Consider the following 13147-nt stretch of genomic DNA (forward strand, 5'->3'; position numbering starts at 1 on the left):
ATACAGAGGGACCTCAAAGAGCAGCAGTATGGCTGCTAATGACTCCAGTCAGGTACCAAGGCCCTAAGATGGAAGGGGCAGTCAGCAGCCAAGGTCTCCTTCTACCCACAACCCCACAGCACATCACCAAGATACAGCTTTGACACCATACTGCAGACAGTTCCAAAGGCAGTATTTCAGCTACCAAGGCTGGGGCAGAAGGCTGACAGTCCCTTGGTCACATGTCACACCTCCTGGCTAGCTGAAGTAGACTGGGTGACTCTGTACCCACTGTGCAATGTGTCCACTGAGGTTGGAGGTAAAGCAGCAGAATGAGTCCGAAGGGCAGGAAGTGGGTGCATTCTGGAATATCCTGGGGTCTGTGCTGAGCCCAGGAGAGAGAGGTTGGAGAGAAACTGGGTTTCAGCCTCTGTGGGAAATCAGAGGCCCGGGATTAAACACTCAGGCCAGTGCCAGGTGGTGGTGTGGCCACCCGGGATAGGTGTGGCACTGTGTACCAAATGCCAAGGTGGCTCTGAAATCACCTGGGGCCGACACAAAGTTCCCTGTGTGCGGCAGGCGAGGCGGAGCAGGTGTGTGAGAGCTAACAGGTTCTTGGTCACATTGCAGGCTCTGGCTGAAGCCCCATTGCGGACACCTGTCCCAGAACCTGAACTGAGGCCAACACTCCCAAGGCCAAACCAGCAGGTCTGATTCCAAGGAGGTACAACGCGGTCTGGAAGCAGTGAGCTCCGTCCTCCTCTGGCCTGACAACTGCGAAGTCTGGAGAGTCCCTGTTCTACCCTGCCTCAAGGTCTTCCTCTCAGGACGAGAATGCCATCTGCCGTCTCCTCACTCCAGACATGCCACACACGAAGAGTGTGGGGAGCTTGGTGAAGACTCCATGATCATGACCAGCACCAAGGACCCCAACTGCCTGCCCCTCATGCTCCTCAGACCCCTCTATGTTCACCTTTCCGAGAGGCGAGGAATGGCTGTGGCACCATGAGTGCCTCCCTCAGTGGTCACCTCCTTCTAAGCAGGCAGCATCCCTGCTGAGGACAGCTCTGAAGACCGTCACACAGCGAACACGAGGTTTCTAGCTGTGGCATCTTTGAAATGTAGGTTTGCCGGGCAGTGGGGGCACATGTTTTTAATCCCAGCACTTGGGAGACAGAGGCAGGCAGATCTCTGTGAGTTCGAGGCCAGCCTGGTCTACAGAGCGAGTTACAGGACAGGCTCCAAAGCTACAGAGAAATGCTGTCTTGAAAAAACAAACGAAAACAAAAACAATAAAACACACACACAAAAGAAAGGATACTCAGAGGACACGGGCACAGGGTATGCCCTTTGCAGAGTCCTTGTGTAGTTCTCCCTTGCTCGCTCTCTAGCTGCCTAAGATAGAGGTCTGCTCTATCATGCTCTCCCCTGTGCACAATGCTCCCCTTCCTGGGGCCTGCAGTGACGGAGCCAAGGCACCATGGACTGCACCATCTGAAACCATAAGCCTCTAAAAAACAGAAGCCAAAAGGAGCAACTGTTTTCCTCGGGTATTCTGTCCAGTGGTGGGAAGTCAGCTCATGGGAAGTCTTTGGCAAACCTGGCTCACTGCCCCAGGTGAGGCACGCTACAGCTGAGAAGATACAAAAGCTCACATTTTACTGGCCCTTAATTGAGGTCCTCTGGCAATGAGCAAGCTTCGGTTTGGAAGGAGAAAGTTGGCCATGACCCCATTTCTTCACTGCCCCCACTTTAACCTACAACACATGTTCTCATGAGCTGAGGGCTGCTGACGAAGGCAGGGTCTGATCCTGCCTGCCCGAGTGCATTCGTTAGGTGCACACTAGCAGGCACGGGAGACAACGGCATGGCCTGGGGCATTCTGTGATGAGCAGTCGGCTCTGGAGTCGGATCCAGATTTTCTGAGAACATACAAATAAAATCTGTTTTGTGTGCCCCCTACCTCCTCAGACCCAGGCTGGGCATTCTCTGGCTTACAGAGTGTATCTTTTTTTTGGAGGGGGGGTGTCTAGGATGTGGCATCCTAACTGTGGCAAGTACCGTCCACACAAAGGGCCAGAGGTATCCTCGGTCTAACACCAACTCTATATGCTTCTTACCTTCCTCAAAACACTACCTTTACCTCAGTCAAAAAGGGGGGGGGGGGAATCACACCGAATAGGTCCTAGGGGCCCCAGAGAGTCACAGGTCCTAAACCATTGGAGGCAGCTCTCCTACAATGCCTTCCCATTGGCTACTATCCTCAGTCCTAGTCAGAAGCCTGTAGCTCATTCCTACCCCAAGGTCAGAGGGCACTGCCCCAGGGAGGATGGGCGGCTGAAGGTGTGGGATATGCTATGCTAACAGTCGGCCTGGACATGGCAGCAGCTGCAGAGACCCTGGCGGAGAAGCCCTCCCCACACCAGGAAACACCTCCTCAGAAGCAAACAAGGAGAGGCTGCATTCCGTGTCAGCAGGGCCCTGGGGAGGGAGCTAAAAATAGACAGGAGCTTGAAGATGGTTGGCAACGGTATGTGTGTGTAGGGGACCGGCAGGAGCAGGAGGGGCAGCACAATCACTCGTGTAGCTGTGTGCAGTACACATGTGTGTGCCGAGGCCTAGGACTTGTGCTTGTGTGGCTGCTTCCTAGGCACAGCCAAGCTCAGGGAATCTGTCTCTAGAATCTTTCCCTTTGCCCTCACCCACTGCTCTCACCCCCCATCAGTGGGCCGCAACACACCTCAGAGAAGAACCAAGGAGCATCTTCAACAAGTTCAGAGTAGCAGGCAGAGAGCCTGGACCCACAGACACCATTCCCACCACCTGCTAAGTGTCTTTCTCCCACCCTCTGCAGCCCTGCATGGCCTGGTGCCTCCTCTCTTCAGGTCCGTGCAGCTCCTACACTGCCCAGGATGCAGCTTTCCATGGACTCAGTGAAGGCCACAGGCCAGGTCCCCTGACTGTACCCCTGGGGTTGGATTCAATAGAAACAGGGCACATGGGGTACATGACCGTCACCTTCCAGAGTCTACCCTGGCCTCAGTGTTGGGCTTTCACAGTCCTGGGAACCAAAAGAAGGTACTGCGGGATGCACTTGACCATATAGCCGGGAAGGGGAACTCATGGCTTCATGCAGGAGGCTGTGACCACACCCACAGTAGCACCAGCCTTCTCTACTTCCAGACTTGGCGGGCTTATCAGATGGAGCCCTGTCAAGATGCAGACCACCCGTCCAGAACTGGAGCTGCCTCATCTTGTGCCCATCTGAAAAACTGAGGCACACAGAAGGCACATGCCTAAGATCACAGTTGATCAGTGGGCCACCCTTTTCATCTGCATGAGCCCCTAGTAGCACAGAACTGAAGCTAGCTTTTCATCAGCTGATACAAAAGTCACATTGGGAGGGCACACCCCTCAGTCCTCCCAGGTCCCCTGATGAGCTAGAGGACATAGGCACTGTGCCAGCCATGGTGATGAGCTCAGAGATGTCTGACCCATCTGCCCATCTTATAGCCTGCATCTTACAAGGTACCCCTTCTCGAGACTTCACTAAACCTGGGCACAGTCCATGATCACAGGCTTGGGTCCTGCCCTGTTTAGGACAGGATGGTATACTCACCACAAGCTGAGGTACAGGCAGTGGCTTGCCCTCCTGGTTCAGGGACACGTAGGTGAAGAAGGCACTGGCGGCCCGGTACCGCTTCTGTGAGTTGTCCACCACAGGGTCAGCGTCCACCAGGACCTCAATCTCCATGGACTTATTGCTCGTGAAGGTCATACGTCCAGAGATGGTGATGACGCAGCCTGTAGAGTACACGGGGCCACTGCATTAGCGGATGCCAGCTTGGGCTCTACCCACGAGGGCACCAGGTAGGCAGGGGCAGGTCAGCAGGAAACCCACGTTACTGAGAACAGTTAAGAGACTGGGTTAGGCAACACAGGCAGCAGCAACTACAAGGACATTATGACAACGAACTATTAGTGTGTGCCATTATTAGTTGATGTGAGTCGTCTGTCTCCTGAGCATACGTTCCCTGCTGCCCCAGCAGTTCTGGCAGCCACTGGGTCCAGCCCCACTGACACAGGGCCAGGAAGAGCAGGCTGTCAGCCAGGCTGTGGGTGGGCTTGCTCAGTCCTGCCTCCGGTAAAGGTCACACCTGCCACCTTCCCTGTCCTCTAGGGCCACACAACTGCCCCCCAGTGATGTTGAGTACCAGAGAGAATACCAGAGAGGCTTACAATCTTTATGCTGGATTAACACAAGTCATGGCATCAAGTTTTGGGTGGAGTCACGTGACTATCTGTCAGGTCTGCTGAAGTTTCATCCTCTGACGTCATGTCAGAATTGTGCCCAGGTTCACCTCTTCTCAACACCAGCATGGTGTCAAGTGGCCATGACCTTAGTCTACAGTCTGGGTCTCTGTAAATGCCCGCATGATCCCCTCAACTCTAAGCCAACACATACTACTACAACCTCGGCACATGGTGTGTCAGCATGATTTCTGCTTCTGGGCTTGATGCCTCTCCCCTGCCACCACCCACCCTTCCATACAGACCCCTCCACTGCCAGGCCTTGTCCCTCTCAACCCTGGTCTCAGGGAGCTCAGTTCTGCTCTCACAAATGAGCACAAGGGAACTTGCCCTTCAGGGACCTGTGAAAGGAAAGGCAGTAGACCCAGCTCCTAGTCTAGTGCTTGCTAAGGGTCATCATTCCCATCCGTGACGGGTTTGGACACAGGTGTGCTGGCCCATGAGGGCTTTGGCTGCTGCCATTTCTGACTGATGTGTGACCAGAATCCTCCTCCCTCCTCCAGCACGGTCTTCTCCTGGGCCAGGCCATGTGGGTCACAGGACTACTCAGCAGGGACCAGTGCTGGCTGTAGGGCCCTACAACACGTATCTAGCATCCTAGTTTCAAGACAGGTCCTGCAGGACACACCGAGACAGCCAGAGAGAGAGAGAGAGACAGTGAAGGTAGCAGGGCTTTCTGTTCAGAAGATCAGAAAGCTCCATTCCACATTCAACTTCATACTTACACAAGGAGCTTCAGTGCAGGACATGGCCATTTCTGGGAGGGAAGGAAGGAGCCAGGAGGTCAGCAACAGGTGGCCCGGTAAGAGCTGGAGTGCTCAGTCACACGCAAGCATCTGACAGGTGACACACCTGTGCCACATCCTGAGACTGTCACCCGCTCAGGGTCTAGCAGCTTAGACTAGTCACCACATGTCTCACAATGCTTCTGTTCTCTCCTAAATGCTCACTGAGAGCTGGGCTGTGATGCTAGACATGGAAAAGAGGAAGTCGGCAAGATTCCCCAAAGTCCAAGGCTCATGGGGGCCACTGTGTGAAGGGCACATGGCACATACTGCTACGAAAAGTAAATTCTAGGCTCTCCAAACACTGTGAGCTCCAGAGGATAAGCAGAAATGTGTCCTGTTGTCAACCAGGAAACATTTCCTACCATGGCTCACAGCGAAACCCTGGCTGCTCAGGGTTTAGCATCTGAGTTGGAAGTCCACAGCTCTTGTCTCCAAGTCTAAAGAAGTAGTGACTGGTTCTGAGTACTGGGCCAGAGGACCAACAGACGGAAGGGTCTGGAGAGCCAGGGGTGCCATGCAACACCCCAAGACTAGGCATTTCCACTCCCAAGAGAGCCACATCACCATGTCACACATACGCCTCGGGGGAACCCCAGAGACACAGGAATCCACTATGGAGTTGGCACCTGACCGGGTCACTGAGAGAACAGGATCAAACTGAAACCCCATGTTGAAAATCCTCAGCCCCAGTAACCGTGAGGCACAGAGCATCCAGAGGCCCTGGACAGGCCTGGACTGTGTGGTTTAGAAGCACGGCACAGGCCTCCACCAAAACACTGCCAGGCGATGCATCCTCCCACTTCCGTCCTCTGAATGGCTGCCCTACAATCTCCTCCCCAGGAGGAAGCAGGGCAGTCATTCTACAGGCACCCAGAATTCCAGGCACACAGAGATGAAATGAACAAAGAACGGGGAGTCCAGGCTCATAGTGACCCTCCTGGTTACGAACACACTTGTTAGCAAAGAGACCTCAGCACCCAGGCGGTGGGAAGATGAAACCTGGCGCATCCGTGGATACATGTTCAGCTGGTGAAGGAGCAGGCGAGCCCCAATGCCAACAGTTCCTGCAGCTCTGTCCCTCTGCCTAGGGCGGTGGCCTCGTGGGTAAGCAAGCACCACGGCTAATGCCAGCACACAACACCTGGGCCACCCACACTCAAAGTTGCAGGTGTCTGGACATACGTGCAACACAATGGAACGGTTTACTGCCTGTACCGCAGCCGCACAGGGCTCTGCACATCAGAAGGCGGCTGGGACAACGAGGATCGGCACTCTTCATCCCTTCTCTCTCTTTGCCCCTTCTCTTTCTTTCCTTCTGTCCCCCCTTCTGGTCTTTCTTCTTTAGAGGTTTCACAACACAGCCTAGGACTTGTGATCTTTCTGCCTTCCCAGAATGGCCTCACTGTGTTGGCCAGCTACACTGGGACTATAAGCACACCCCAGTATGCCCAGCTTTAATTGTCATTTTAATTATACTCTCAATAGTCATGTGTGGACTGGGACTATTTTGTGGGCAGCACAGTAGTTAAAAACAAAGCTAAGGGGCTGAAGAGATGGTCTAGTAGCTTTAGTACTTGTTGCTCTTGCTGAGAACCTACATTTAATTCCCAATACCCCCATGGGAGCTTACAACCATTCAAACTCCAGTTCTAGTCCACAAACATCAGGAACACACACGATCACACACACATGTGCAGGTAAAACACATATACATATTAAAAAAAAGACTAAAAAAGTTTTTTCGTAGTTTTGTTTTGTTTTTAACCAAAGCCAATAGAAAGGAATGCAGGGAGCTGCTGCAGGAAGCAGACTCAACCGTCCACCTGGTGTTCCCCAAACTCAACAGGAAAAGGACCCTGATGAAGGCTGATGAGAGCGGAACAGAGCAGAGCCTCTTAGACTAACACTCTGCATGCTGCCTCAGAGGAGAGACGTTCCTACTCAAATGTGAGCAGCGACAGAAGCTGGGCCACATCCAAGGTGAACAAAGGCCGATGACAGTGCATTTGACCTATGAAGGTCATATGTAGCACACACACTCACCCTGCAGCTGCTGTGTGCCCCGGATGCCTCACTGTGGGTTGGGCTGTGAACCGCCTGCTCTGAAGTCACAGACAGCCCACCTGGAGCACACACCCAAGAATGGCAGCTGCCCTAGCTGACTCCCCTGAAGACGACATCACTTCCCAGGCAGTGCAGCCAGACTACAGTAGTATGCCAGGGATTTGAAACAGAAAACAAACTAATTAAAAAAAAAAAAAAATTAGCTGTTACCAAGCCTGAGACCTGTCAAGCCCTCCCAAGTTTACAAAGAGATCTGTGTTTTGTGCAGCAGAGGGCCGCGTCACAGAGCGGTCTCCAGTGCACAGAGCGGGGCACTGATGCTGTCACGACACTGCAGCCTCTTGAGTCTAGTCTTCCTAGTCTGAAGATTGGGTATCCGCAAGAAAACAGCACTTCCGAAAACCATCTCTTTAAGGAACCTGGTTGGATTTAATGTCTCAGCTGAGGAGGAAAATGGAAACAGTACCCCATGGGATACATCACACTCATGAAATTGAGGTTTCTTGTTTGACCGAGTGATGGCAGGCACTCTGTTCATATCAGGCTCCCTGTGCTGTGTGCTGTCCAGGATCCTCATCAAACTTGGCCTGGTCACACAGCTCAGGCTTCCACTGTCCACAGCATCCACAGTACCGGCATGGAGAGCCTGAGATGCTTTTGCTGGGCCAGCAGCACTTAAGAAGCTGGATCTCTGTCCTCCCCATTTCTTACTGGGCAAGGGGTTAAGTGACACGGGAGGGATCAGAGATACAGGGCTGGACACGCATCTAGTATGTGGATGAAATCGCTGGAGAGTTTAACTCAACCTACACCTTCAGTGTGCACAGGTGGCAGCTATCCTCGGCGTGCCAGGATGTCAGGCTGAGCGGCCTGAATGCATGGGGTCGCAGGGGGCTGTGGAGGCTGTGAGCCACAGCGGGGGATGGTATATGTCCTCTCTATTCTCAGAACAAGTGAAGAGTTAGCCTCGGAGAACCAAATTTGTAAATGGCAAGTTGGCTGTTCTGCAGGAGCAGGGGAACCATAGCCCGAGTCGCCATATGGAAGGCCTGGCCCTGAAACAGCCTATGTGTGCAAACCCGGGGCAGTTGATTGTACCTTAGCACATTTCCCGCTGGGCTAGAACTCACACATTCTCTTCTGACCATAGAACACTGTCGCTAAAGCTTTCTGACGGATATCGTATTGGTTGACTGTAGTGATACTTCATTCCATTTTAATTAATAAAGCTTGCATGAAGACCAGAGAGTAAAACAGCCGTTCTGGTCAGTCTTATAGACCAGGCAGTGGTGACACACACCTTTAATCCCAGTAGCCACACTAGTTGCCATAGAAACTGGGCGGTGCATGCCTTTAATGCCAGCCCTAGAGAGAATTATAAAATGGGAGGACACAGCTCTCAGACACAGTCTCATTCTGAGACTCCTGGATGCAGGATTGCCATTTTGCACTGAGGTAGAGATAAGAGCTAGTGGCTGACTGCTTTGCTTTTCAGATATTCAGGTTGAACCCCAAAATCAGTCTTAGCATTTTTATTAACCATGCTACAGTTGACAGAAAAAAATCTTCTAAGAGACATACCCCCAAAATGGCCTGTGGTCAAGGACACAGAGAGCCAGAGGAGGCAGTATAAGTCCTCATAGGGTATGCAGCTCTGAGAGCCTCCTAGACTCAGATGTTAGCTTTCGAGATCAGCAGAAAATTCGTTCCTGTCATTTTAAACATCCCAGTTTGTGAGCATCAGACACCGCAGCCCCAGGGGGCTAACACTTCTTCACAGAGTCCACGTGTGCCAGATCCATCTTGCAGGCAAGGTTCCCAGGGCTCTGTAGATGCTGCCTTATCCTGTACACGCTGATGCATGTCACACCTCTTCTGAGGAGGTGGAAACTGTCCCCTGTGACCTCCTCCCTGCTAGAGCTGAGGAGTGAGACAAAGGAAAGGCACAGGGAAGGTGGCTCAAGAAGCGCCAGAGCCTTGGAGGCTTAAGGTGACCTCAGCAGGTTTATCAGAACAGGCCTGTCAGCTCCTCTCTCCACATAGCTGCTGACACGCGTGGACTGTACCATCACAAATCCAGAGGCAGAAGGGACTTGCCAATCCTGAGCCTCCAGTGAAGAACAGAACTCACTGGCCTCTCTACTGAGGAACCCAAGATGGAATGTCACACCACATGTGATAAAGATACAGCCTGTGCCACCTGAAGAGGGACCCTCTTCCCTGGACACACTCCAGGATGGCTCCTATGTAAAAGGACAATACATGGGGACCTCACAGGGGACCTCTCAGTGGAAACAAAAGCTCAAGGATACTGGAACAGAAGTAGGCCAGACTCCATAACTGCTGTTTCATTACTGCCTCAGTTCCTTCAAATCCCAAGCACGATGTCATTTCAGCAAACAGCCATCATCTGTTGCTCGCTGGGAGGAGCCAAACGTCTCTCTCAGAAGTCGCTAGGCCAGAAGGCTCTAATGGTACAAGGGCAAAGACCAAGCTGTGGCAGTCACTGAGGGAGGGGGCTTCTTAGGGGCTGTGGACCCCTAGACCCTGAATTTCCTGTGAACAACCTGTTTTCCTGTGTTTGCAGCTGCTCTGAGCACGAGACCCTCAGGAGTTCCTGATGGCAGGGAGTGGTTTCTGGTGGGTTTGGCTGGGGCGTGGCTATCAGTTAAGGATCCCTATATAAGCTACACTGGAACACAATAAAGGGGGCATTCTTGTGGAATTCAAGGATGACCCACATCTCTGTCTCTGTGTGTTTCAATCTCCAGCCCCTTGCCCGACTTGTCCCATAGTGCAGGCGGCATCTACAGGACTAGTACCTACATAGCACATGTAGTACAGCACTAAAGGACCATAGTACACGTTGCAGTATGGGCTTTACAGGGGCTCTGGGGAAGGGGCCACATATCAGAGATTTTTTTTTTTTAATTAAAGATAGGGTCTCACTATGTAACCCTGGGTGGCTGGGAACTCACTATGGAGATTACGCTGGCCTTGGACTCCCAGGTGCTGGGATTAAAGATGTGCACCACAACATCTTTTTAGCTACAAAGACCAGGCAAGGAGGTTCTGTGCAACGGCCCTCTTCCCTCCCTTGACCCTTTGAGAAAGCCAGTGCAGAACAGGGTATCAGACTGTAAATCAGGGACCTTAGAAAGTGAAGACCCTTTTACTTCCAACTGCTGCAGATAAATGCACCTTTAGAAGTCAGTCTCTGTCCTCAAAGCCCCACATCCTCTGGTGGCAGAAATGACCCTAGACAAGCTGTCAGACTCTCATCTTAGAACACTGCCTCTTGAAAAGCCCCTTCCAAGCTCCTGGCCATGCAGGGGGTTAACGGTGAAGAAGCGGTTTCCCTGGTGGCTTCATTCTGAGACCAGAGTGGAGTTCCTTTAAGGGTCTCTGACTCAAGGATTTATTGGTGCATCTACTGCTGGGTGGACATGGAAGAAAAGCTGCTACATAGGACGCTTTTCTCAGTGTTCTGGGGTCACTAGAGGATGGCCGAGTAAGACCAGTTCTGTGGTGCACAAGCCTGCTCTCCATGGTGGTTTTGGGTTATACTTAACAATGGAGTGCAGAGCAGCTATCACCTGGCAGGAACTCTAGAAAAGGGGAAGCATGAAATCTGACACTCAGTACTCTCCCCTCCTGAAAGGTCAAGGAATGAGCTACAAGGAGCACAGCACGCAGGGCTTCTGACACACAAGGCCCCAAGAAACAAACTGACGTAGACAAGACCCGCCTGCCGCGGGCAACTGTTAAAGCGATACTATTGTCTGTGTTTCTGGCAAATACCTGTCAATCAAGACAAATTCCTGGAAGCAGCAGGAGCCATGTCACTGCTGGCTATCCTTACTAGATAGCCTGTGTCCACAGCAGGGTAGGGCAATGGGGGGGAGCCCCGCACCTGCTCTATCTCGGAGTGCTCCCACTGACCATGCAGCAGCCCTTACCAGGTGCTGGGAAGCACCCAGGCCCACAAGGCTCTGGCCTCAGCACCAGGAGTACAAGGCAGTGAAGTGGCTTAAACTGCATGGCTTCTAGTCTGCAATCAGCCATGTGGGGGCCTGGCCTTATCCACTGCTCCTCCCGTGAGCTGCTCTCAAGTGCAGCATCCCAGGGCCAAGGCTCAGCTTTGGACTCACCTTCCCCCTGCAATTCCCAAGGCTGAGGCGCTGATGAACTTGCTCCACAAGCTACAGACACACAATTAGATTTCCATGTGAACTCCTGAGTAGCCCTCAAGCAAGGTGAGCAGGGCTAACCAAGGAGGGAGCGCCTGAGGCTCCTCAGCCCTGTCCTGCCATCATTGTCCACCCTGCCATGGGTCACCTCTTATTCCACAAGAAGAAACCTACAAGGTGTAGTGGCGGCTGTTCAAACTAGGGCATCGCGGGGCTCAGTCTGTCTTAAGAGGATGAATTAATGCTGGGTGTCAGGGACAAAAGCCTCCTCATCCCAGAGTTTCCAAGTGAAGTCAGATCAATAAATAACAGCCTCGCGGATGTGTGGAAAGGACAAAGCAGAGTTTTGTCTTCCTGCTCCTTGTGCACACAGGCAGACACCAGGTGTGAGCACAAAGCGAGATGGCACCAGGGACCCAGAGACCCTAAAGAGCTACTCCCCCTCATTCTCGCAGGAAGAGCTCACTTACCTTTCCGGATTTTGTCGTGGAAATTGATGGCATCCACGGAAGCTGTGACGATGTTGGTCTTGCAGTGGCGTGCAGCCACAATCCCGGCCACTTCATCCATGAGCTTCATCGTGACACCTGCACAGGAGAAGGGCACGTGGCTGGTGAGCCCTGGAGGAAGAGGGGATGTTCACACCCTGGGAACAAGTCCTCCCAACCATACCAGCAGGGGCTCCAATCAGCAGGGGGTTGGGGTGTGGCACACCCTGACTCTCATTTTAAAGTTGACTTCCTCAGCAACATCTGAAAATGGCCTCAGGTGAGATTCAAGGCACCTGACAAAGTTCTCCACAAATCTCACTGCCAGAAAGAGGTCATAACAATGTTCCCTGGGAGGACGCCAGCCAAAACATCAGCTGGTTAGATATGGTAACACACATCTGTGACCCATATATCCAAGAGGCTGAGGCAGGAGGATCTTGAGTTTGATGCCAGCCTGGGATACATAGCACAAGACCCTGTCCTGTCTCAAAACAATAAGGACAAAGTCAGATAATACAAGGCAAGGGCAGCTCAGAATCATGAGTCCTTCCTATCTATTCAGAGACAGACAGGGTTTCTCTGTGTAGCCCTTGCTGCCCTGGAACTCACTCTGTAGACCAGGCTGGCCTCAAACTCAGAGATCCACCTGCCACTCCCTTCTGAGTGCTGAGATTAAAGGCGTGCACCACCATTGCCCAGTGTCACCGGTCCTTCCTAAAGGGACTGAGAAGGGGCAATTTCTGGAAAATGTTTGGAATTTGTAGAAAAAAAAAAACAGTATACTTCAACTGTTCCATGCCTAGGGACAGAGATGCCCCAGAGAAACAAACCTGCAAATGCAAATTCAAAGGCGGTCTCACTCATCACTGCCAGCAAGTGACAACACAAACGCTACCAGCTGATGACGGTCATGTGGCCCGCCTACCCACATTACCACGGGTGAACCTAAAACAGGCACAGAGGGAAGTGAGCCGAATGCTGGGGGCCACATCCGGTAAGAGGCTCTTGTGCTATAGGAGGGAGACCCAAGGATCCCTAGCGATGGTAGACCAAAGGGTAACAGGGGTGACTGCCAGGGGGCACAGGATTTCTCTTCTAGAGGGAATTCAATGTTTCTCAATCAAAGGCTGAACCCTGGAGTGCTCCAAAGCCAGACTCTGAGCACCAGTGTGACCCACAAGCAGAAAGACGTCATACTGCAAAACTGTTTAACACACAGAATTATTAACAACAGCGCCCAGTGGGAAAGTGGGATTGCAGACCCACTGTGGACAACAGCACAGAGGGTCCTCAAAACACTGAAAACACAGAGCCCACAATGCAG

General features: G+C 52.4%; 1 protein-coding gene across 2 annotated transcripts in view; it reads right to left on the minus strand.

Moving 5' to 3' along the window:
• Window positions 1-13147, minus strand: part of Acot7 (acyl-CoA thioesterase 7) — an 88364-nt gene that overhangs the window by 7049 nt on the left and 68168 nt on the right. For both annotated transcript variants that reach the window (XM_057784140.1, XM_057784139.1), the window contains exons 7-8: window positions 11803-11919; window positions 3599-3783 (exon numbers count right to left, since the gene is read on the minus strand). In XM_057784140.1, coding sequence (XP_057640123.1) covers window positions 3599-3783; window positions 11803-11919 — 302 coding nt within the window. The remainder of the gene's footprint in view (window positions 1-3598; window positions 3784-11802; window positions 11920-13147) is intronic.

Source organism: Chionomys nivalis, chromosome 11 (assembly GCF_950005125.1).
Source record: "Chionomys nivalis chromosome 11, mChiNiv1.1, whole genome shotgun sequence".
Lineage (NCBI taxonomy): Eukaryota > Metazoa > Chordata > Mammalia > Rodentia > Cricetidae > Chionomys > Chionomys nivalis.